This window comes from Salvelinus fontinalis, chromosome 23 (assembly GCF_029448725.1).
Source record: "Salvelinus fontinalis isolate EN_2023a chromosome 23, ASM2944872v1, whole genome shotgun sequence".
NCBI classification, from domain to species: Eukaryota; Metazoa; Chordata; class Actinopteri; order Salmoniformes; family Salmonidae; genus Salvelinus; species Salvelinus fontinalis.
In genome coordinates, this window is record NC_074687.1 from 34,190,793 (window position 1) to 34,217,643 (window position 26,851).

A 26,851-nucleotide genomic window follows, 5' to 3' on the forward strand; every position below is an offset into this window, starting at 1 on the left:
GCAGCACTCCATCAATCAGAACTTTATGCTAGTGGCCAGGCAGAAGCCACTCCTCAGTAAAAGGCACATGACAGCCCGTTTGGAGTTTGCCAAAAGGCACCTAAAGGACTCTCAGACCATGAGAAAAATATTCTCTGGTCTGATGAAACCAAGATTTAACACTTTGGCCTAAATGCCAAACGTCTAGAGGAAACCTGGCACCATCCCTACGCTGATCCATGGTTGTGACAGCATCATGCTTTGGGAATGCTTTCAGTGCCAGGGACTGGGAGACTAGTCAGGATCGAGGGAAAGATGAATGGAGCAAAGTACAGAGAGATCCTTAATGAAAACCTGCTCCAGAGCGCTCAGGACCTCAGACTTTGGGCGAAGGTTCACCTTCCAACAGGACAACAACCCTAAGCACACAGCAAAGACAACCCAGGGGTGGCTTCGGGACAAGTCTCTGAATGTCCTTGAGTGGCCCAGCCAGAGCCCGGGCTTGAAGCCGATCTAACATCTCTGGAGAGACCTGAAAACCGCCGTGCAGCGACGCTTCCCATCCAACCTTACAGAGCTTGAGAGGATCTGCAGAGATGAATGGGAGAAACTCCCGAAATACAGTTGTGCCAAGCTTGTAGCATCATACCCAAGAAGACCCAAGGCTGTAATCACTGCCAAAGGTGCTTCAACAAAGAACTAAGTAAAGGGTCTGAATACTTATGTAAATGTAATTTTTCATTTTTTTTTATTTTGGTTGGTTTCAGAGATCCACAGGTCCCTCAGAACCTCTATTCTATTTCCAGAGTGGATGGGGGGGAAGGAGGGAAGGAATTGGCTTGAAGTAATATTTATATAAAAGATGTATACAGAGCTCATTAACAGAAAGCATAATTCCAGGAAACCCATAAGACATATTGCCATATTTAAAAACAATATGGGGGTAAGTGACTTTGAGTCTCAAACATGCAAGGTTATTTATATCCCCTTATAGTCAGATGAGTTGAATACTCTCTGTGTAGGAGTAAGAAGTGGTTTCCTCTCTCTGGAGCTGCTGATTTGTCAGGATCTGGCATGTCCTATGAGGTCATGGGGACCAAATATTAAAGGAAGTAAGAAAGGAAGTGGAGCTTCATCACTTCCTGTCATTACCCTGGTCATACGTGCGATGAGACACAGTCTGTCCGTTGTCGCTCGCTAGAAGGGATGTCCTCCCTGTCCGGGACCACCTCTATTCTCTGATTAAACTGTAATCTAGCAATTCCTCTGTGTATAGCATGAAGCCAGAAAACATACCTTAATTTTAACAACGTTTCCATAATTACCCTAAGCAGTACCAAAATAGCCTGGAAGGAAATGACAACCAATTTTGTCCACCCATAAGCCACACACAGTATAAAGGTACTTACATAAGAAGGCATGGGAACTAATGGAGAGTGTTACAGGTTGCTGTGATGTGATGACCCGTCACACAGACATACCCTGGCTCTCTCCCTAACCTTAGAACCCTCTGTTTGGAACCGCTCAGCATGGGAGTGATGCTTCACAATAACAGAGTGAGCAGAGTGAGCAGAGTGAGCAGAGTGAGCAGAGTGAGCAGAGTGAGCAGAGTGAGCAGAGTGAGCACAGCGACTGTTGTGACTTTGACCCTGGGAGGTCATTATTTCCAACACATCTGAATAACTGAGGATACCCGGGCTAGGCTGCTGCGAGAAACTCTGCTCTGAAGGCGTGGAGTTGAAATAGAATAGTTCTTTATGAACCATTCTTTAACGTGAGATTTGGGGGTCATTGTGTTTTATTTGGGATTGGTTGAAGTCACAGGCCTAACTGGTTGTGGCACTTCTGTTGCTGTGACTAAAATAGTATGCTGTGTAGTGTTCTCTGTTATTGTTAGAGGTGCTGTCAGAGTTAGTTTGAGGTCAGTTACAGACTACTCTCATTATATCATCCCCCTGGCATCTTGGTGCTGTGTGTGATGCTATGATGGCTTCATTTTAATAAGGGGAACATTGGGTTTGCAACTCTGATAGCCTTGTCAACCACTTTAGACTATAGCTTTTCGGATCTCTTTCATCTGTGCTTGGACATTTCCATAGTTAGATCACAGAATAAGTACTGTAAGTCTCAATGTCAGACCCAATGTATCCGTATAGGGGACCCCCCCCCCCCCCCCACTCCCAAAAATGATATGGTTATAACTTGGAATATTATCCGAAGTGCTCCACTTAAACATTGTTTTACTCCAAAAAGTTGGATTGAATTCCAAGTCAATTATGTTTTTGTGGCATAAAGAAACAATTTTACTGTGTATGTTTATTTGTTTATTAGGCCCATGTAGACTGTTTAAACAAGCTGACTCTCATTTGGAGCCATACCCAAAGTTATGAAATCCTCTTATTATTCATTCATGTTGCTATTATAATGAATAGGTCATTTGGACTAAATAAGAAACCACACCTCGCTGGAAGATTGCTGGCTTGCGAGTTCATTTTAATGGTACCTCCATCATATCTTCCAAAAACACATTTTAGTCATACTCTTTAATCCATTTTAGTGCAAATTCCTGAAAAAGTCAAGTGCAGCAGCTTACTAAAAAATGCAGGAATAGGCAGCAAATGCAAAAATATCACTGAACACACCCCAGGGAGAATCTCAATTGCATACTCCTCGTGTCCTTTCTCCTCACCTCATCAAAACCCACAGGGTATTGAGAAGGAGGCGAGGAGAGAGGATGTGAGGAGTATGCAATTGAGATTCTCCTCCAATCGCCTCTTCACTATAGGAAAGGTTGGTGTATAGTATCCTGGCCCGGAACAATACAGTACAGTGCTACATTTACCTCAGAAAGAACAAACAAGGACTAAGATGAGGTGACATGATGTTTAAGGTTATTCAAATGTAGGCTTAACAGATCAAAGGTGAGACAAAAAAACATCTCCCTTTGCATGGGTTGCAATACAATTCTCTCAATTCTGAATCAGAAAAGCGCAGGTTTTTTTTTGTTTCCCACCACAAGTTGCATTGTTAACTGGGGTGGAAAACATTCTCCTGACTGGCTTCTTGAGTGTAATTCATCACGATTTTCCCTGCCTGAAATGGACCTGTTGGCATCATAGAGTACTACTATTCTTTGAAGAGCATCTTCTACCCCAAGCAAGAACATCTCCAACATCACTACTACATCACAAGATGGCTGCCAAAAATATGTCAGAGTGCTGAAAAAAAGAGCACTGGGAACTCATCCCCGGGGTATTGCCATTGCCAGAGTCTTTGTGTACAACAGCCAGCTCGCATGCTCCATTAGTAGTTGCATTGTCTCTGTCCCTGGATTTTGTTGTCGGGGCTGTTGTCACATATGAGAGCCCCTGTAGCTATGGTACATATGAGTCCTGTTGACATGAAGTCTTGAGGCCATTGATTGACTTGATGAACACGGTCTTGGTAATGGGATTCAGAGCCTCTGGGCAGGCTTCAATGTTCTGTTCTGAGTGTTTTTACCAGTCACGTCAAGCTTTAAGTGGATATAAGAGCATTTATTGGTCAAATGGTACATTACCTTAAGCACATAATGTGCTTAAGGTGTAAGGCCTTTTTGTCTCAGGTCTTCTACTATTATTAGAAGATCTGAGACAAAGGTCTTACAACAGAAGAACATTTAATTGTGAAGACTAAAGCCACTCAGATGGTATGTAATATGTGTTTTATTCCCATACTGTAACAATCTGGTTGCCACTTCTGTATTCCATTTCCGTACAGTCTTTGCCAGACGTGACTGATGTCGTTGTTTAAGGGGTGTGGTGGACTGACTATCTGCTTGGTTGGTGGCTCTCACACCATTCAGTGGTTTCTACTGTTGACTTTGTGGGTAGAGCTCATGGGTAAACATGTCTACATTGAAAACACAACCAGATGCTCCACCACTGAATGACATACAACCTATTCACGTAGGAGTTCACTTCTTGACTCACGCAAGGAGGAGATCATAATGGAAGTGTAAATAGTCTCCGCTGACCTCAGGTTTTTTTGAACGACAGTAAAGATCAGTTGTGAAAAGGGTAAATATGCTTTTCTGATTACACCCAGTTGGTATTGTTTCCTTTGAGTTGTTACACCAATGTCCCTTCTGTGTCCCACCAACCAGTCTTCATACTCATACCCCTTCATTATAGATACTGTATAGTTTCATCCTCAGATAAAATACAGATTTAGTATGTTCTCAGGAAAGATAGGATTGTTGTCAGTGTTAGACAACCAGAGAGATCACAAAGAATAAATGGCCCAAAAACGAAGGCAAAAGTATGTAAAATAGTACAGTGGGTTAAGCAGGAAATAAGGGCACCAAGGGAGGCTCCTCTGAGGAGGAAGGGGAGGACCATCCTCCACAGTGAATTTCATAAAAATAATGAAACATTAAATGATTATCCTTTTTAGATAAAACTATACTAAATATATTCTCGTCACCAAAAACCTGAATAAAACAGACTTGGAATTCTCCTCTAGTTACATTGGCTTCAATACAAAACCTAGGAGGCTCATGTTTCTCACCCCCTTCCATAAACTTATACAGTAATTATGACAGCTCCTATCAGAGCTCTTGTTTCATGAGCAGACATGTTGTCCACCCAATCAAAGGATCAGGGAATAAATCTAGTTCTGAAACCATAAACTATAGCTAGCTAGTACTGAAGTGCATAAAAAGTGTTGAGTAGTTGACTCAAAGAGAGAGAAAGACAATAGTTGAACAGTTTTAAATAAATACATTTATTCAGAAATGAAGGAGAAGCAAGAGAGAGAGAGAGAGAGAGAGAGATTATATATGGATTATAGAGGTATATTTTGTTGAGGTTTTTTCACTTCACTTTCACTTTCACTTACTTAGCTAGTGAATGCACATAGCTAGATTAGCATACTCAAACACCCGGCTCAAACAGAGAGGGATGCTATGTTAGCTATCTGGCTATGGCTATCCAACACTGAAACTCTTCCAAGTCAAGGTAAGCTTTTGGTTTTATTAATTTATTGCCACCAGGGCCCACTGGTGTAACTGCTAAACTGCTTGCTGACTGTACACTGCACTGCATGATTGTAGCAGGTTTATACTACCGCGTTAGTTATAGTAGCTATGTTGACTATGACGTTAGCAAATATGGTGACAACGATGTAGGCTGTGTGTAGCAGTTAGCGGTTAAGATGGTTTGGCTTGGAAAGGTTTTTTCGCCTGGTCACAGACAGCTGATGTGTTGTGCAATGAGGTCCACATGTGAAGGGAAAAGGTGAGAGGAGGAGAGCTCGTAGATGCGAAAAAGAATACAACGAGCAAAGTGATCATGCTGTTTGTATGTGGCTGCTATGAAAGTGAACTGTGTTTGCGTGTGATCAGAGGTGCATTCATTCCGCCGATTCTGTTGAAAAACGTTTTTTAACATAACGAAACGAGGATAAACATACCTGAATTTGTCCAATAGAAACTGAATTTGTCCAATACACCCTAGATCAGCTGGAGTGTGCAAGGCAGTATTGAATATGTCACTGTCTATCACCTTGATTACAAAAACATATCTCTACGTTGTAAACTTTCATTCGTAGACTAGGTTGTAGCAACCTCATGATGGGTATAGGGAAAATTTGAGTATCATGTAGTAGCCTAAACGTATCGATGTAACATTGAGCTGGGTGAATGAAATATGAATGACAGTCATCCAATATGTTTTAATAGAAATAAAAATAATCGTACTCCCTCATCTTAAATGGCACCGACCGCCACTGAAGTGCACTCACTCACAGACACATTACGATAGGTCATGCTAAGCCGCTGGGTATCCCTGCCCTATATTTTTGAGGAGAGAGAAATATACACACTCTTTGGGGGTTGGCTGGTCATGGTTGTGGTTTTACATTCCCTGCTTCTTGAGGCAGTGCCAACCCTGTAGGTCAGTGGTGCCAACACTATTGGCAACAAACTAAGACCATTAAAAATATAGACAATGATACCATCGATTGGCATTCACAGCTTCCAGACAAGAGTTAAGAGACAGGAAGATGGACTGCCAGACACTGGGTGCCAACCAGGGGAGGTGTTGGCATGGTCCCCAACTGAAGGGCCACAGGGAGAGAGGGGACCAGATGGGTCTAGAGAAAGAAGACAGAGCCTTTAGGTATGAGCACAGTGTAGCCTGAGGACCCAGCATATGGAGAGAGAAGATGAGAGAAGAGAGCAGAGGGACAGAGTGACAGAGCCAAGCTACACACAGAGCATGGATGAGATGTGGAAACTGCTTGACAGAGGTGGACAGACAACTGAAAAGACTACATGGGGCTCACTGTTTGTGGCTCGGTAGTAAGGTATTCATTGGAAAATCTCACTAGTAAAGGTTCTGGACTCTGGTGACCCACCACATCGTAGAAGCTTTGTGAAGTGTCTCCATCACATGTCCCTGTTTATAGAGTGATACATGTGCAATCAACTTCAAATTAGCACCTCCAGTTTAGGCTACAGGAAGTGTAGGTAATCACAAGAAGAAAATCACATTAAAGACCGATCATACTTGGTCCTCTAGTGTAAAGTGATTGCTACTTAAAGAGCTCAACAGGACAATGTTTCACCTCACTAGACATGCTTATATTCATGCCGTTCTAGAGTATACCTCAAGTGTCTCATGCAATTACAGTCAAGCTGTACTCTAATGTTTAAAAGGGAAATATGCTCTTAGTACAGTCAGAACAATATACAAAACATAATTCCTGCTCTCTAGCTCAGACCAAATGTCTGATTCAATTATGACTGAATTAAACAATGAAAAGAACAACATGCCTGAGGTTTTAGTAAGTATTCACATTCCAAAAGAAAGTGTTTACTTGACTATGATTTTCTCTGTACAGGGAATTGTGTAACATGTCACAAACATGTCACTTGTGCTGGGTTGAAACACAAACTGGATTTGACTGGATATGACAATTCAGACAGAGACAGTTGAACATTTTTCCATTATACTTCTGATTAACATGACTTTATTTTTTGTAATGTATACAAAGGGAGTCAGGAAACAGGTACAGAAGGTGAGTTTAATAATCCTCATCATCATCATCATCATCATGGATGGAGCCACGTACTGAACGTAACCAAAACCAATACTGCCTGATGGCTGAGGCTTACTGAGGCCTATATGAATGGTGGTGATGAAGTCCAGGTGTGCTTAACGATGTGGAGCAGGTGTGCGCAATGTTGGTTGCCAGATGTGCACAATGTGGGTTGCCAGGACCGGTGGTTATTTTTTAAGACCAACTACCTGCCATGCACTTTTAAAGCTCTTAACACTGAGTAACTGGTATCTTTAAAGGCAACAATTGTCTTGGAATCTATTATTTAATTAAATATTCTTCAAACAGACAGTTGAGAAGGTTGGGGATAGCAGAGGTGTCATGCCCATAGGGGGCACAAGGGTACGTGCCCCCTCAGATTTGTCCTGTTAAAAAACAAATGACACAAAAAAAGTGTTTGTTTTTGTTGTTTCTCTGTAATATTACTAGTCATCTAGCAATTTCATGAAGTTGTCTTTCGCTAGCCCAGTTAGGCTCCCAGTCTCCCCGCCTAGCTACCAAGAAGCCATTTCAGGCTATCAATCAAGTTAGAGTAGCTAACGTGTCTAACTATCTTAAAAGCTCAGACACACGATAATGTGTTGGAGGAAACACCGTGCACATGGCGACCGTGTCAGCGTGCGCTGCACCCGGCCTGCTACAGGAGTCGCTAGTGCGCGATGGGACATCCCTGCCGGCCAAACCCTCCCCTAACCAGGACGACACTGGGCCAATTGTGCACCGCCCCATGGGTCTCCCGGTCGCGGCCGGCTGCGACAGAGCCTGGACTCAAACCCAGAATCTCTAGTGACACAGCTAGCACTGCGATGCAGTGCCTTAGACCACTGCACCACTCGGGAGGCCAGTCTTAGCACGTCTGAACAGTGTCGGCAGTCAATCTCTTTTGTGTTCACACAGCAAAGATCTTGGAAGTACTCCAAACCAGAAGGTGGCAGTAGCGTTGTTTGTCAATGCATCTCCGTGGTTATTGCTTATGATCTAGATTCCAAGCTATCTGCGCTAATGTTACTATTTTGTTAAAAGCTCTTGTTAATACTAGCCAGAGGGCCACAGCTAGGTAACTACCTAGCAAGATGACGAAGAAACCATTTAATTCACTCTTCATAATCCCATAGTGCCAGTGCCACCCCATAGCCAAATGTTTAGCTAGCTACCTAATGTTAGCATATTCGTTAGCTAGCACAACATAGCTAGCTAGCTAGCTAAGAACACTGCACTAACTCAGCAGCTAAACCAGGCAGCTGTTTTATGGAAACTAGCTAATCCATTGGGATTAAAAGTCCTTAAGAGTCTATATCTATTTGACATCATTAAAAAATCCCCATCAAAATCTGTCAGTTTAAGCATCTGCCTATGCCTATCTTCAAGGTAAATTCTTGGAGGTGCTTGTTACCATGGGGAGAACCCAATTGAAAATGCCTTCAGGGAAGGTTATTGTTCTAGAAGTCATAATAATTATTTGATGAATCATACCTCAAAGGAACAGCTACACATTGATGGGAAAATGATCCAAACACGGGCACAGACATCAGTTCAATGCGTTTGGTTGAGTTGTCAACTAACGTGAATTTCACATGAAATCAACGTAAAATGTTACCATGTCATTGGATTTATGTTAAAAGTTTGGTGAAAAAGAGACAACATTTCCTTATATTGATGACAGTTTTCTATGTTGATTCAATGTCATCACGTTGATATTTTTTGTTGAAATTACATGGAAACAATGTTGATTCAACCAGTTTTTGCCCAGTAGGAATTCTCTCATGGGCAAAAACAACAACATATTCCCCTGGAGGGATGTTGTATGTCAACACGCTAGCATCTATTGACATAATTGTGAAACAAAGAAAATGGCTCAGAATGTGCTGCTGTGGTAAAGCTCAAATAGGAACATGTTTGGGATAAATAACTGCTCCGATAAACATGTTTTCTTTTACACATTTTGTTTGCTGGACGTACCTGTAAGATGTCTCTTGCTCTGCAGGGAGTGCCAGTTACCATTGGCAGAGGGGGTGATGAGTTATGGAGAAGTTTCCACCTGAGAAGCAAAAGATAAAATATTAGATGTTGGGCACTGGCAGTGGAGCAATCAACGCTTATTGCTTACAGTAAATGTTACATATTAGAGCACCCTCAACAGGCCAGAGGAAAAAGTATAGCCTCTGCCTATACAAAGAGGTTTCCTGAAATTGAAGGTCACGTTGTCATTCTATGGACTTCAATGTATGGAAATGACTCATGGATAAATTGTGTTTCAAATTGCAATTGCAGCCATCGCTATACAATGCTAATGAACCAATTAACCTCAGCAGTTTCCACATTGTGTCAAAGCAAACCAAACAATTGAATGCATGCCAATTGAAAATTATTTTGAATTGATTCCTATTTTGCTTGTATGATCTTTATTCATTACTCTTAAGATAATGAGTTCCATTGTCACATGGCTTGAGTGTTTTGTTTAATGTGAACTCTCTCTGTTTTTATCTCCTGATATATCAGGCCTATTTCCTATATTAATTACTTTTACCAATACTTTAGAGGACATCAATGAAATCTAAATGCAGGCCCATCAAATCAGGAATTAAACCCAGACACAGACTATTGATTCAGTTAATCCCAACAGAATCTCCAGAGCTAATATTCTGGGTTGTATTCTTAGCTGATTGATGTGTGTTAATACTGCAACCCTATCAGCCATGGAGAGATATACTGTGTTGTCTGCTTAATTGCCTGTGGCTTTTACAGCCATCTATTTTCTAATTGCCTGGAATAGCAAATCCATTCCAGTGACTATCTGGTATATGACTAACTGGTATTCAAACCATCTTTCCATAGGAATATTATTGACCTTTGAAAAATGACCCATGACTGAAAGACGTAGATCTTCAACATCTCTCCAAATACCTTTTGTATTCTCATACATTTCATGTCAACGCAGTTTTATCCTGTGTGTGTTCTGAAGAACTGGTGACAGCCATTAATGTCACACTCCTATCCAGTGTAATGGATGACACATGTTCCTCCTTCATGAATACATCCATGTGGGGGTTTTCATTCCCCAGCAACAAGCCAGACCAGTCATTTCCCCGTCATGCCTCACGGATCCCAAATGAGCCTATCAAAATAAATACAACAGGTATGGGCCTAAAGAGAGCTGTTGAGTGAGAGGTTAGATAAGACATCACTCAGTCAAAAACACATCTGCTGCTCTGAGGGGATTTTTCTCCCACAGCATGGAAAAACACTGAACTGATAACTGGTTGCCTTTCAAAAGAAAGGTCCAGAAGGACAGTATTTTCCAACTTTCTGTTAGATCTATACATGGTTTTTCCAATTCATGTAATCTCTAGATGCTTAGAGACAGGGGCCTACAGTTCTGTTGTATATTACCAGACAGTCACTGAAGCATCATCATTTTGCACTACTGAGCTTCAATTCAAAGGTGTGCAAATGCAGCTGTCATTAATAATATGAAACCAGTACATGGTTATTTAGCATAAAGATTAAGCTTGCATGTAGGAGCAACGGGACTTATTATAAAATAACCCACCAAGTCCTCAAAGAGACATCAGAATGCTCACAGCGTTTTGGAATCTTTTTACAAGCTCTTTCTTAGCTGAAACCCTAAAAAATAAATCATAGCAACAGCGCCTGCTAGGCTACTCCATCCATCGATGTGTAAAATGTGCTGAGATGTTAGTCTTGAGCTTCAACAGCCTGCTCTGACTGCCTCCCTCATCTGTGTGTTCCAGAGTGTTAAATGTCGGTCAGTGTGAGATGAGAGAGCTTACTCATTTGAAATAAAAAGCGATCAACTGGCTAAAAAGGGAATGCGCTGGAATGTTTAGAAATACTTCAGGGCATGCTGCTGTAGGCCCTACTACAACATAAACTCAGCAAAAAAAGAAACATACATTTTTCAGGACCCTGTCTTTCAAAGATAATTCGTAAAAATCCAAATAACTTTGGATCCACAGATCCACAGATCTTCATTGTAAAGGACTTAGACACTGTTTCCCATGCTTGTTTAATGAACCATAAACAATTAATGAACATGCACCTGTGGAACGGTTGTTAAGACACTAACAGATTACAGACGGTAGGCAATTAAGGTCACATTCATGAAAATTTAGGACACTAAAGAGGATGTTCTACTGACTCTGAAAAACACCAAAATAAAGATGCCCAGGGCCCCTTCTCATCTGTGTGAACATGCCTTAGGCATGCTGCAAGGAGGCATGAGGACTGCAGATGTGGCCAGGGCAATAAATTGCAATGTCCGTACAGTGAGACGCCTAAGACAGTGCTACGGGGAGACAGGAAGGACAGCTGATCATCCTCGCAGTGGCAGACCACATGTAACAACACCTGCACAGGATTGGTACATCCGAACATCACACCTGCGGGACAGGTACAGGATGGCAACAACAACTGCCCGAGTTACACCAGGAATGCACAATCCCACCATTAGTGCTCAGACTGTCCGCAATAGGCTGAGAGAGGCTGGACTGAGGGCTTGTAGGCCTGTTGTAAGGCAGGTCCTCACCCGACATCACTGGCAACAACGTCGCCTGTGGGCACAAACCCAGTGTCGCTGGACAAGACAGGACTGGCAAAAAGTACTCTTCACTGACGAAGCGCGGTTTTGTCTCACCAGGGGTTATGGTCAGATTCAAGTTTATCGTCAAAGGAATGAGCGTTACACCGAGGCCTGTACTCTGGAGCGGGATCGATTTGGAGGTGGAGGGTCCGTCATGGTCTGATGCGGTGTGTCACAGCATCATCGGACTGAACTTGTTGTCATTGCAGACAATCTCAACGCTGGGCGTTACAGAGAAGACATCCTCCTCCCTCATGTGGTACCCTTCCTGCAGGCTCATCCTGACATGACCCTCCAGCATGACAATGCCACCAGCCATACTGCTCGCTCTGTGTGTGATTTCCTGCAAGACAGGAATGTCTGTGTTCTGCCATGGCCAGCGAAGAGCCCGGATCTCAATCCCATTGAGCACGTCTGGGACCTGTTGGATCGGAGGGTGAGGGCTAGGGCCATTCCAGAAATGTGCGGGAACTTGCAGGTGCTTTGGTGGAAGAGTAGGGTAACATCTCACAGCAAGAACTGGCAAATCTGGTGCATTATTCCATTTCTGTTAGTCACATGTCTGTGGAACTTGTTCAGTTTGTCTCAGTTGTTGAATCTTGTTATGTTCATACAAATATTTACACGTTAATTAAGTTTGCTGAAAATAAACGCAGTTGACAGTGAGAGGACGTTTCTTTTTTTGATGAGTTTATATGATTAGTCAGGAATATGTTTAATTTCAAGCAATTAAAAAAAAGGTTTTATGAAGATTCTTTAACAGTAACAGATTGTAAAGCATCTTTTGGGATGCAGTGAGTTTCACACCTCCTGCGAAACACCTAGTTTAATGACAGCCAATTTACAAACACCATATTTGTATCACTCCATTGAGCTGAATAAGGGTACAAAAGCATCTTGCTGCTGCGATTCAGGCTTTAACGGTGACATTCAGCAAAGGCCAATAAAGTGTAATTGTGTGAACAGAGAGACGTAATAAGCGGAGCATTTTCACCACCTACTCTCTTGCATGCAGTTTGCCTGGTGTTCAGCTGATAAGTCTCAAATGGAAATTATACTAAGTTTATATACAGTTGAAGTCGGAAGTTTACATACACTTAGGTCGGAGTCATTAAAACTCGTTTTTCAACCACTCCACAAATTTCTTGTTAACAAACTATAGTTTTGGCAAGTCGGTTAGGACATCTACTTTGTGCATGACACAAGTAATTTTTCCAACAATTGTTTACAGACAGATTATTTCACTTATAATTCACTGTATCACAATTCCAGTGGGTCAGAAGTTTACATACACTAAGTTGACTGTGCCTTTAAACAGATTGAAAAATTCCAGAAAATTATGTCATGGCTTTAGAAGCTTCTGATAGGCTAATTGACATAATTTGAGTCAATTGGAGGTGTACCTGTGGATGTATTTCAAGGCATACCTTCAAATTCACTGCCTCTTTGCTTGACATCATGGGAAAATCAAAAGAAATCAGCCAAGACCTCAGAAAAAAAATTGTAGACCTCCACAAGTCTGGTTCATCCATAGGAGCAATTCCCAAACGCCTGAAGGTACCACGTTCATCTGTACAAACAATAGTGAGCAAGTATAAACACCATGGGACCACGCAGCCGTCATACCGCTCTGGAAGGAGACGCGTTCTGTCTCCTAGAGATGAACGTACTTTGGTGCGAAAAGTGTAAGTCAATCCCAGAACAACAGCAAAGGAGTTTGTGAAGATGCTGGAGGAAACAGGTGCGAAAGTATCTATATCCACAGTAAAACGAGTCCTATATCGACATAACCTGAAAGGCCGCTCAGCAAGGAAGAAGCCACTGCTCCAAAACCGCCATAAAAAAGCCAGACTACGGTTTGCAACTGCACATGGGGACAAAGATTGTACTTTTTGGAGAAATGTCCTCTGATCTGATGGAACAAAAATAGAACTGTTTGGCCATAATTGTAACGATCTTCGTCTGGAGAAAGAGAGGAGGACCGAAGCGCAGTGTGGTCAGTGTTCATGATGAAACTTTTATAGAACAAACTGAACACTGAAATACAAAACAATAAATTGAACAAACGAAAACCAAAACAGTTCTGTGTGGACCACACAGACACGGAAGACAACCACCCACAAAACACAACAGAAAACAGGCTACCTAAATGTGGTTCCCAATCAGAGACAATGATGACACCTGCCTCTGATTTAGAACCATATCAGGCCAAACGAAAAACCCAACATAGAAACACAAAACATAGATAACCCACCCAACTCACGCCCTGACCATACTAAAACAAAGAAAATACAAAAGAACTAAGGTCAGAACGTGACAATAATGACCATTGTTATGTTTGGAGGAAAAAGGGGGACTCTTGCAAGCCGAAGAACACCATCCCAACCGTGAAGCACGGGGGTGGCAGCATCATGTTGTGGGGTTGCTTTGCTGCAGGAGGGACTGGTGCACTTCACAAAATAGATGGCATCATGAGGTAGGAAAATTATGTGTATATATTGAAGCAACATCTCAAGACATTAGTCAGGAAGTTAAAGCTTGGTCGCAAATGGGTCTTCCAAATGGACAATGACCCCAAGCATACTTCCAAAGTTGCTTAAGTTGCTTAAGTTGCTTAAGTTGCTTAAGGACAACAAAGTCAAGGTATTGGAGTGGCCATCACAAAGCCCTGACCTCAATCCTATAGTACATTTGTTGGCAGAACTGAAAGGCGTGTGCGAGCAAGGAGGCCTACAAATCTGACTCAGTTACACCAGCTCTGTCAGGAGGAATGGGTCAAAATTCAGCCAACTTATTGTGGGAAGCTTGTGGAAGGCTACCTAAAACGTTTCACCCAAGTTAAACAATTTAAAGGCAACGCTACCAAATACTAATTGAGTGTATGTAAACTTCTGACCCACTGGGAATGTGATGAAAGAAATAAAAGCTGAAATAAATCATTATCTCTACTATTATTCTGACATTTCACATTCTTAAAATAAAGTGGTGATCCTAACTGACCTAAGACAGGGAATTTTTACAAGGATTAAATGTCAGGAATTGTGAAAAACGGAGTTTAAATGTATTTGGCGAAGGTGTATGTAAACTTCTGACTTCAACTCTCAGTACAACAACAACAATCTAGCTTTCTTTTCATATGTATTCACAGCATATATTTAAACAGTATATATAACAAGAGCATGAGTTGTTTTAAACTACATCTGTTTAATTAATTAGTATGACCAAAATGGCACGGTACATCCATGTCACTTTCTCTCTGCTCAGTCAGAGGGAGAGCATGGTGAGTGAATGCAGGTGAATGGATGTTACCTCCTTTCAGGTTCAGACCCTCAGTGAGTTTTCAACAGGTGAGGCAGAACCAGAGACCAGTAGATTGAATGAGTCAAATCTAAATATAATTCAAACACATACAAACTGCACAAAACAGGCTACGTTACATTATACTGACACTGCCAGTTTCCTGTTTTGGGAGGGCTCCTCATATTCCCACCTACTGTGGTCTTTACCAAGACATTTGAGAACACTAAAGCCCTCGTGTGTATTTCAATTGTATACTGCATATTTTTGTGGCAGAGTATTGAATTATATAGTGAAGAAAGGCTGATTTTATGATTAGGGGTCTAGGGCTGTTATAAGGCACAATCAATAAAACAAAATGATCACATAACTGGAACATTATTATGAATAATAAAACGCAAGGTTAATAATGTCAGTACTTATTATTTCTTAGGCTGCCTAAGTATACAGCTAGTAAAATGTGCATCTGGTTGATTGGCTATTTGGTCTGGATGCTAGCAATATTGACAATGACATTATGGATCTGCGAAATATTAGGTTTACAAAGATGACAGTCAATTCCCAGCTATCACATAACGTTCTGAGAACCATATGTTTCTTAGAGCTTGGTAAGAGTGTGCCCGATGGTTATTTTACATACAACCTTCCCACAACATTCTGGGATTGGTGCAGGATACCGAGCTAGCACATATCGTGCTGATAACCATATGTTTCGTAGGTGGGAATTACAGTACTTCAGCATAATGTTTTCATCAGGTTTCCTCATGGTTCTATTTAAAGTCATGTTCTTAGAACTTTAAGAAAACATTCCATAAAAAACACAAGGGGGGGGGGGGGGGGGGGGGGGGAAATATGACAGTCATCCAACATGCTTTAATAGAAATAAGGTCATGCTCATAAAAAAAAGTATCATCCTCCATCATCTTAAACGGCACTGACTGCCACTGATTTCCATGTGTCCTATCTGTGCATGGAGTTCAATACAGTTAACCTAAGCTAGCAGTGTTGTTAAAAGTCTTACTGAAACATGTTCTCAGAACATTATTTAATTACCTTCAAATTACCTATAATTTTCATTCTAACAAAGTTTATAAAAAACCTCCCAGGAAACGCTCAGGGGACCATAGTTGGATAGTTTTCAGAACTGTCCAGCAACCTAAACATTTACATTCCCAGAACAAGGATTCCCAGAATGTTCACTTCCATTCTCAGAACGTTTAACAAACTTTCTGTTTTACCGGTCAGGAATCTTAAAAATGTTTTTACGTCATATTCATCATCCCCAGAACCAACCCAACATCGACATATGTGAAAATGGCGCATTTCTATGTTTTTTTTGTAAAAAAGATAGAGGAAGATAAGTGTTTCCAATGACATCATTGACCAATCAGCACACAATTAGTAGGCAATTTAACTGTAAAACATAGAAACGCACACATTTTCACATATGTTGACGTTAGGGTGGTGCTGGAGTTGATGAACATGAAGTTGAACATTTTAAAAATGTCCCTTTAATGCTTTGTTTCCAGAACCAATGGGGAGCCAAACATTTACGTTCCCACAACTTCAAAGGAACCAAATGTGCTAGCTGGGTTTCCTCACACAGAAAGCTGCTGCAGACTGAATGTTAAAGTTGGATGAGATCCTATAGGGACCTATAGAGACCTATAGGTCCACAGTGAAGACTTATGCTCCTCAGAGTGACAACCTGTCAGGTTAATTGTCCATGGGGACGCTCTGAGATGAGAGAGAGCACTGACCCCCAGCGTGACTCCTGGCTTTAATGACAATGCCCCTGCAGTGGAGGGGGCCAGCGTCAAGGTTATGGGGTTAATCTGGACAGGCCAGTCACAGGTTAGTTACCTCTCTCTCTCTCTCTCTCTCTGTCCCTCTGTCCCTCTGTCCCTCTGTCCCTCTGTCCCTCTGTCCCTCTGTCTATGTTTCTCCCACTCCTCTTTCTCTCTCTATCTCTCCTCTCTCTGTCCTCAGTGGAACCTCTTTCACCTAATAATGACCATTACTCCATAACATCGTGACCCCTCTGACACAGAGGGAGGAGACCAGCCTTTCAATTAACTTCCAACTTTTCAGCGGCTGAATGACTAGCAAGTTAATTTCACAGTGTAGGGGGTAGAGGTCAGCTTTGGCATCATGCAGCAGTTTTGTTTCAGTTTACTTCATATCAAGCTCTTGATATCTGTTATAAACGTTCTTCATTACTTGCACATTGTGAATAATATTCTCAGATGCAAACGGCTTCATCTTCCAGGCAGAGTAGATATTAAATATTTTATATATAAATATACAGTTTCATTCAAAAGTTTAGACACACCTATTCATTCAACGGTTTTTCTTTATTTTGACTATTTTCTACATTGTGTCAAACAAATCAAAACATATTTTAGATTCTTCAAAGTTGCCACCCTTTGCCTTGATGACAGCTTTGCACACACTTGGCATTCTCTCAACCAGCTTCACCCGGAATGCTTTTTCAACAGTCTTGAAGGAGTTTCCACATATGCTGAGCACTTGTTGCCCATTTTCCTCCACTCTGAGATCCAACTCATCCCAAACCATCTCAATTGGGTTTAGGTCGGGTGATTGTGGAGGTCATCTGATGCAGCACTCCAACACTCTCCTTATTGGTCAAATAGCTCTTACACAGCGTGGAGATGTGTTTTGGGTCATTATCCTGGGTTTTTTTTTCAAATTATTTTTTCCCCCCCCTTTTTTATCCCCAATTACGTGGTATCCAATTTGTAGTAGTTACAGTCTTGTTTCATCGCTGCAACTCCCGTACGGACTCGGGAGAGGCGAAGGTCGAGAGCCATGCGTCCTCCGAAACACAACCCAACCTAGCCGCACTGCTTCTTGACACAATGCACATCCAACCCAGAAGCCAGCCGCACCAATGTGTCGGAGGAAACACCGTGCACCTGGCGACCTGGTCAGCGTGCACTGCGTCTGGCCCAACACAGGAGTTGCTAGTGCGCGATGAGACAAGGATATCCCTGCCGGCCAAACCCTCCCTAATCCGGACGATGCTAGGCCAATTGTGCGTCGCCCCATGGACCTCCCGGTCGCGGCCGGCTGCGACAGAGCCTGGGCTTGAACCCAGAACCTCTGGTGGCACGGCTAGCACTGCGATGCAGTGAGCCTTAGACCACTGCACCACCCGGGAGTTCGGGTCATTGTCCTGTTGAAAATCAAATGATAGTCCCACTAAGCGAAAACCAGATAGGATGGCATATCGCTGCAGAATGCTGTGGTAGCCATGCTGGTTAAGTGTGCCTTGAATTCTAAATAAATCACTGACAGTGTCACCAGCAAAGCACCCCCACACCATCACACCTCCTCCTCCTCCACGCTTCACTGTGGGAACCACACACATGGAGATCATCCGTTCACCTCCTCTGCGTCTCACAAAGACACAGCGGTTGGACCCAAAAATCTCACATTTGGACCATAGGACAGATTTCCACTGTTCTAATGTCCATTGCTCGTGTTTCTTGGCCCAAGGAAGTCTTTTCTTCTTATTGGTGTCCTTTATTAGTGGTTTCATTGCAGAAATTCGACCATGAATGCCTTATTCGTGCAGTCTTCTCTGAACAGTTGATGTTGAACTGTGTCTGTACTTGAACTCTGTGAAGCATTTATTTGGGCTGCAATCTCAGGTGCAGTTATTCTAATGAATTTATCCTCTGCAGCAGAGGTATCTCTGGGTCTTCCTATCCTGTGGCGGTCCTCATGAGAGCCAGTTTCATCATAGCGCTTGAAGGTTTATGCGACTGCACTTCAAGAACAAACATTTGTTCTCAACAGACTGGTCCACAGAACGGTTGCACTCAAATAAATACATTGAGGGAGTTTGATTAACGGGCGTGAACAGGCAAAAGTGGTGAGAGACCGCCCTTCTCAAATCAGAACGTTCCAAAATGTATGTTAACCCGGTTCATTAATCGAATGCCCTCATTAGCACAGCAACCTCTATATTTTACCTATATTTAACTAGGCAGGTCAGTTAAGAACAAATTCTTATTTACAATGATGGCCTACCCCTGCCAAATCCTAACCTGCACGACACTGGGCCAATTGTGCGCCGCCCTATGGTACTCCCAATCACGGACGGTTGTGAAACAGCCTAGAATCGAACCAGGGTCAGTAGGGGCACCTCTAGCACTGCTCTTCAGGTACAAAGCTCTCATCTGAACGGGAGTTTGAGGATTGTTTTATACATTATACAGGTTAGCCACTAATTACAGTGCCACAAGAAACACTGACGAAAACTTTCACATTCATTTTTGTCTGAAACTCTCCTTAGAATTGCCTTTGCAGGGATCAATCTGTAGGTACATGCTGCCACTCATTGATAGGGATATAACGACATCTAGTGTGCAAACATGATTCTGCATTTTGATGTTATTTATTTTTTGCAACCTTGTTACGTCAAGCCATTTTGGTCGCTCGTAGCGTCCCGTCTTTACTCACGTAAGCGCGCATGTGTACAACGAAAGGTGAAGCAGATAGATGGCAGGCGAGCTAAAGTTAGGTCAAGGATAAACACAGATAAGACTTATTTATCTTTTCAACGTATTGTATTGATTTATGTTTGCAAGAAGGGGATATTCTTCAACGAATTTATTTAAGGTAAATATATTACATTTATTGTCAGAGCCTAAACTAATATAAATCGTCTAACGTAGAGCTAGCTAGTACGTTAGCTGTGTTGTCTTGCACCTCATTAAATTTGGTTTTACTTTTGATATTCGGAGTTTTCTCGTCAATAGCTCTCAGACGGAGTCATAGGATGATGATAGGATATATCGAGAATCAGATGATGTTAGAGAGCACTTTCCTTAACAGAGAAGGAGACATTATGCTGATTTCTGGCGCTCAGGTGGTTTAGGGACAGTCGTAAAAGTGCAATATTGGGGATTGAATGTAAACAAAATATACGTTTTTACATTCCCTTTCAGGAGGGTTAGCCCTATATGCAGATTACACACTACATAGGGCCTCATTTTAATTACTTAGCTCTAACTACTAAGACCCATTTTTTAAAAGTATTTAACCTTTATTTAATTAGGCAAGTCAGTTAACATTTTAAAATGTAATTGTTCTGTGAATACCAGATTTTGCTGATCGCACTTTTAAGATGATCCCTTAGCAGCCAGCACATAAGTCACTTTTTGTAAACAAAACTGAGGGGAAAAAGGCTGTATTTTGTGCTCTATTGTTATCTGATTCCAGATATACCACCTGTCAACTGGCGCTCAGGTGGTTTAGGTACAGTCGTAGAGTTATTGATGAGCAAACTCCAAATATCAAACCAATTTTTTAAAATGATTTTATTTAACCTTTATTTAACTAGGTAAGTCAGTTAAGAACAAATTCTTATTTACAATGACGGCCTATCGGGGAACACTGGGTTAACTGCTTTGTTCAGGGGCAGAACGACAGATTTTTACCTTGTCAGCTCTAACCACTAGGCTACCTGCCGTCCCTATGTAAACTGAAAATAAATGTACTGCAGTTTAGCGAGCAGGGGTGTATTCATTAGTTGGATTCTGTTGCAAAACATTTGGGCTGTTGGGAAACATAGCTGGAAGAAGGTGGAAGGAACCCTGTGGACTTCACTCCACTTTAGAGCATGGAAGAATGTATCATTTATAGTTGTGAAGCTTGTGCCAAACACTTCACAGACTATTCAGATTGGAATGGTCAGGAAACCATACAGTACTTACTGTCTTTGCCATAACATTAAAATGAACTACAAATTCCATTTAAGAACCCAACATCTTTTACGTCATGTTGCAAGAGCATTTGGAGTAAACGTTTTTTTTGCAACAGAATCTGACCACAGCTCTCACTTTTTAGTTAGCTAACATTAGCTGGCTAGCTAGCTAACATTCCCTACAGTCCTGCTGTACCCTGTTATGTAATGTTGTGGCAGCTATGTCGTCTGAAATAGTTGTCAATGAGCACTAAGTGACGGTACTACGGGGTAAGGATATTCTGAATTGTGATTCAAATTATTTGTAGCCAGCAAGTTAGCCTGTTGACAGTCAACTGCTGTTTGTTTTGAGCTATTTAGCTTGATGATAATCAGTTTATGCACCTACTTTCAGTGTTTTGTGTCTAATGAGATTTATCTCAATGAGATTTATGCAGTTGGTTAATTTATTACTTTGTCTTTTGCAGTTTTGCAAGTGAATAACAGAAGAGGGAGAGGCCCAACAGGATGGCCAGTGTAAGTCTATTTGACAGAGACTTTCAGATTTGATCAGTATCCAATGTCACACACACACACTTAATGCTTGTGTCGTGTGTGTGTCCTGATGGGGATGTTCCTTCTCTGTTCCTCAGGTGCTCTGTAGCAGAGCCAGGCTGGTGACTTACCTGCCAGGGCTTCATGTACTGGTCCGGCGGATTGCTGGAACCAACCAGAGAACATTCTCTGGTGCTGGATCATCTGGCTCTGATGAGCCTCGTGTAGCAGTCACACCCCCTGACCTTGGTAAGTGCAGACATCTAATCACAATGATGATACTGAAGTTGCCTGAATGTGAACGTCATATACCAACTGTCTGTTATTCAGAAGGTATGTGAATCAATTGGCTCAATAATTGGATCAACTTCTTGTTCAATTATGTCTCATTGTCAGGAACCAGGACAGTTTGGCCAGATGATAGTATGGGTCCGTTCGGGCCTCAGGACCAGCGCTTCCAACTGCCAGGTAACTCAGGCTTTGACTGCCACCTGGAAGGCACAGCAGAACAGAAGATTAAAGGCCCAGTCCACCGGACAGTCCCCGACGTGCTGACTGTTCCCTCCAGCAGCGAGAGGCATGAGTTCATCCTTGCCCAATTTGTCGGCGAGTTCCAAGTAAGTGTGGTTGGTTTCACAATTGACATTTCTTCTGGTGATAATGAAGCATATGCATATTATGCAGTGTAATATTCAGGGATGTTTTTGGTTTTCTGAGCAACGTTCCATGATTGTTTGTCTTAGGGGAAAGAGGCTGATCCCCCTGAACAAATAGTCAACCGAGCAGAACAGTACTTTGATAACTCCAATGTAGAGTGTGCGATACAGTCTTGCCCTGAGCTGCTGAAGAAAGGTACATATATGATTGTTTTCCTTTCACCAAACAGATATAGCCCTATGTGAGCAGTCTTACTTTCTGTAAAAATGCACAAAATACAGTGCATTCAGGAAGTATTCAGACCCATTCTGTTTTTCCACATATCCTCATTCTAAAATGTATTAAATGCATGTTTTTCCTCATCAATCTACACATAATACCCCATAATGACAAAACAAAAACAGTTTTTATACATTTTTGAAAATGGATTAAAACGAATAAAAACTGAAATACCTTATTTACGTAAGTATTCAGACCCTTTGCTATGAGACTCGAAAGTGCTCCATTGATCATTCTTGAGATGTTTCTTCAACTTGATTGGAGTCCACCTGTGGTAAATTCAATTGATTGTAAATGTTTTGGAAAGGCACACACCTGACTATATAAGATCCCACAGTTGACAGTGTATGTCAGAGCAAAAACAAGCCATGAGGTCAAAGGAATTGTCCGTAGAGCTCCGAGATAGTATTTCATTAAGGCACAGATCTGTGGAAGCGTACCAAAAAATGTCGGCAGCGTTGAAGGTCCCCAAGAACAGTGGCCTCCATCATTCTTAAATTGAAGAAATTTGGAACCACCAAGACTCTTCCTAGAGCTGGCCTCCCGGCCAAACTGAGCAATCGGGAGAGAAGGGGCCTTAGTCAGGGAGGTGACCAAGAACCCGATGATCATTTTGACATCTTCCAGAAGGACAACCATCTCTGCAGCACTCCACCAATCAGGCCTTTATGGTAGAGTGGCCAGACCTCAATTAAAGGCACATGGCAGCCCGCTTGGAGTTGGCCAAAAGGCACCTAAAGGTCTCTGACCATGAAAAACAAGATTGTCTGGTCTAATGATGCCAAGATTGAACTCTTTGGCCTGGCACCATCCCTACGCTGATCCATGGTGGTGACAGCATCATCCTTTGGGGATGCTTTCAGTGCCAGGGACTGGGAGACTAGTCAGGATTGAGGAAAAGATGAACAGAGCAAAGTACAGGGAGATCCTTGATGAAAACCTGCTCCAGAGCACTCAGGAATTCAGACTGGGGCGAAGGTTCACCTTCCAACAGGACAAAGACCCTAAGCACACAGCCAAGACAATGCAGGAGTGGCTTCGGGACAAGTCTCTGAATGTTCTTGAGTGGCCCAGCCAGAGCCCGGACTTGAACCCGATCAAACATCTCTGGAGAGACCTGAAAATACCTGTGCAGAGACGCTATCCATCCAACCTGACAGAGCTTGAGAGGATCTGCAGAGAATAATTTGATCAACCCCGAAAATACAGCTGTGCAAGATGTTGTTAAAGTCAAGGGGTCTGAATACTTTCCAAATGCACTGTAAAAGCAGACACTCTGATCATGCTACACACATTTTCTGGCACATTGTTATACTTTCAAACTTGTTGATATACTTTGTCTATGTGTTTATTTTTTCCACATCTTACATGGGGAATGGATAGGGAAAAAGAGGTGAAAGTGTTTACCTCTTCAGTGTTTGTGAGATTGATGTTGAGATTCTACATGTATCCAGTAGAGGGGGCTCAAACACTAAAGGAATGTACATCATGTATGAGCATAATAACTAAACATAATAACTCTTGGTGTGATGGTCATGTATAGTTTATGAGCATGCATGTTCTCCCCATGTGTTTGCAGATTTTGAGTCAATGTTCCCTGAGGCCCCTAACAACGCCATGACGGTTGTCACAGTGACCCAGAAGACTCAGAACGACATGACAGGGTGGTGTGAGGAGGTGGACAAAGAGAGGGAGTTGATGCTAGACAAAGTGAGTTGGTGTCACAACACCGTGGGTAGTTTTACCCATAGCATATGAACAACATGAACTGTCTATCAGAACCACTGAGGAAATTATTTTTTTTACTGTCTGAAGTTGTAGGGAGTTATGAGTTGCTGGTATATGGCAAACACATGTATATTTTAACCCAGTCTGTTTTCCTCTGAGAACTACATTTAAGGAATTGAAAGGATTCAACTGTACATAGTCTTTCAGACTCAATGCCTCCTAAGTATTAGCAAGTACCTATTTGTAGCAAGTACTCTTTTGTTTATGATAATGTGGTTGTGCATTACATATTCCCAATCTCAGCATTACAATAGAATACTTCTGTTAGTAGTCTTGAGTGTGTGTGAGAGCAGTGCGTTTTAGAGCAGGGCTTGTTTGTGACAATGTGCGTTATTCACCGTCTGGTTAACATGCCCTTGGTTGAGAATCGCTCTAATTGTGCCGCTGACCCCCTTGACTGCACTCATTTACTACACCCTGACACGCACCCTCCTCTCCCATCCCAGCAATAGGCTAGATCTCTACAACAGCACTTGTTGCGTGTTGCCATCTTTGATGGTGATATGATTACCAATAACAATGTGTTTGAACAGATGGTCTCTTTTGTATCTGAAAAGATATATATACATATAGCAAGCAGGTCATGTAGGTTCCTCCACACGTATGTAGTTAACAACACAATCAGAATGTTGGTCACTATTACACATGTTTGTATCAGTACAAAATTGGAATGCTTGAATGGAAAATAAAAATCAAATCAATTGTCGAAGGTAAATTTGTTGTTGCATTGTTCTGTTGCAGTTTGTTGCCGGTGCCAAGGAAATCTGTTATGCCCTGAGGACAGAAGGCTTCTGGGCTGACTTCATAGACCCATCCTCAGGCCTGGCAGTAAGAAGTGACTAAAATGGCTGCTTAAGGATTAGTACTATGCTACAGGAATAGATCTTTCTGTAATATTTTATGAACAGTACATACAGTTCGTGAGACAGGGATGGCAGTTGTGTGGTCTTCTTGACAATTTGAAATGGATTTATATTTGTTCAACTTAAATCTTTCAAAACAAGCAGTATTTGGATCTTTTCCCATGTGTTTGTTTCCTCCAGTTCTTTGGGTCGTACACCAACAACACACTGTTTGAGACAGATGAGAGGTACCGTAACCTGGGCTTCAGCATCGAGGACCTGGGCTGCTGCAAAGTCATCCGCCACGCATTGTGGGGGACGCATGTTTTCGTGGGGACAGTTTTCACCAGCGCACCTCCCCATAGCCTTATCATGAAGAAGCTGCAAGGGGACTAAACCTGAATGATGGGAGAGTGTCTGGTATGTGGTTGCTATTAAACCTTGACGTGTCAAGGCTCTTTACACAGCCCTTAACTACTATTTGCTTTTTATTTGTACTTCACATTTGTATAGAAACCTTCAAAATAGTAGTATGGTACATTGATATTGTGAAATACCCACAACCATGATCCCTGACAGTTTTACCATTATAATATATTTATTTTCAGCATCTCTGTCTGTTCCTTTAGTGTATTGTGGTTGGCCTGATTGAAAAGGGTCTCTCTTGCGAAATAGATTTTATCTCAATGAGATTTATCTGTATAAATAAAAGTTAAATTGAATGTGAAATAGAAGGTGGAGGAAAAATCCACTCAAATTGTCTTTGGGTATTTTTTTCTTTTTGTGATGTGGTAAGTGACACTTTGCTTCTTCAAAGTCCAATATCTTGAACTTGACTGCTGACATATAAAACATTTTGGGACTGTATTAACAGTGGACAAAATATATATATAGTTTGAGTGGATTTCCCCGTTAAGGGTGGCTTGACTCTGCCCAGGTGAGATTTTCATAGTAGAATCAATCCTGCAGCTAGATAAGAAAAACATGGGGACCTGCTGCTGCCCTTGACTTGGGTTGATAGACCCCCATTTTTATCAAAAGGTAAGAATTTAGCTTTTCTGATGTCATGAGGTTAATCTCAAGAGCTCTTATTTGATCCGTGTTGCCTTCAGAATAGAGACCTCATGTCTTGTTCACAGGTCCTGAGATCCAGTTAACCATTGAATCCTTGAATATTGTACTTGTGACAGTAATCAATGCACTTGTCTAGAAGAGAGGGGCAGCACTTGTCTCTCTCTGTCACTTTACAAGATTAACTGTTTTTAAAAGGGTCTGTGATTCTTGTGGCAGCTTTTGTCCTGAGGTCCACACATTAAATGCAATAAAACACATCACCTTGTCAGTGGTCAGTTCTTTCTGGGAGAAGGGAAGCAGGGATTGTTGAAGTGACCTTCATATAAATGGATAAATCGGTGTTGTGAGGGGAGATATGAAATAAACATGTAAAAAAATTACATTTGAAATGATTTGACCTAATGACCCACATCTCTCCTTGACTGTAGCAGGCATGTGTTTGAACTGATAAGCTAAAATGAGCATGTCTCAGTTCAGGCTATTGTATAGGGAGTCACCAGTGGTAGAAGTGAATGTCTCTGGGGTACTGTTTAACATGTATTGTGTTATCCTCTACTGTGCCAGGTAAAGCTCAGCAGATGGGTCTCCTGTCACAGTATCTCAAATTAATTGTAGTTGTACCTTTTGGAAATTATGCTGATAGATTCTCTATCCTCATTCTTGGAGTACAAATGTTGTGCCAGAAAACCAAACCCTACCAAACAGGCTATTCCACAAAATGCACTTGATCATCTTTTTAGGGATATTTACAAACACTCAACATGGGCGTGACACTGTAAGTAGGCCTAAGATGAGTGAACATGACCTAGTTCAACTGAATTCTCACACTTCCTCGACAATGATGAGGTCACACAGGGTTTAGAGTTCACCAGCTTCTCTTTACACTGAGCATGTAGATACATGGATGAGACCATTCATTCCTGCTCTACTTAGCCCTACTGCTGTACCTTTCCATGCATGCAGTGC

General features: G+C 41.9%; 1 protein-coding gene across 1 annotated transcript; it reads left to right on the forward strand.

The window, feature by feature from the left end:
* Positions 1–19,461: 19,461 nt before the first annotated feature.
* Positions 19,462–26,142, forward strand: LOC129821182 (cobalamin trafficking protein CblD-like). The gene is made up of 8 exons (XM_055878536.1): positions 19,462–19,624; positions 21,179–21,227; positions 21,344–21,494; positions 21,642–21,862; positions 21,989–22,097; positions 23,761–23,891; positions 24,711–24,797; positions 25,013–26,142. Exons 2-8 carry the CDS (start codon positions 21,219–21,221, stop codon positions 25,205–25,207), a joined length of 903 nt encoding a protein of 300 aa, XP_055734511.1. The 5' UTR covers positions 19,462–19,624; positions 21,179–21,218; the 3' UTR covers positions 25,208–26,142.
* Positions 26,143–26,851: the final 709 nt, after the last annotated feature.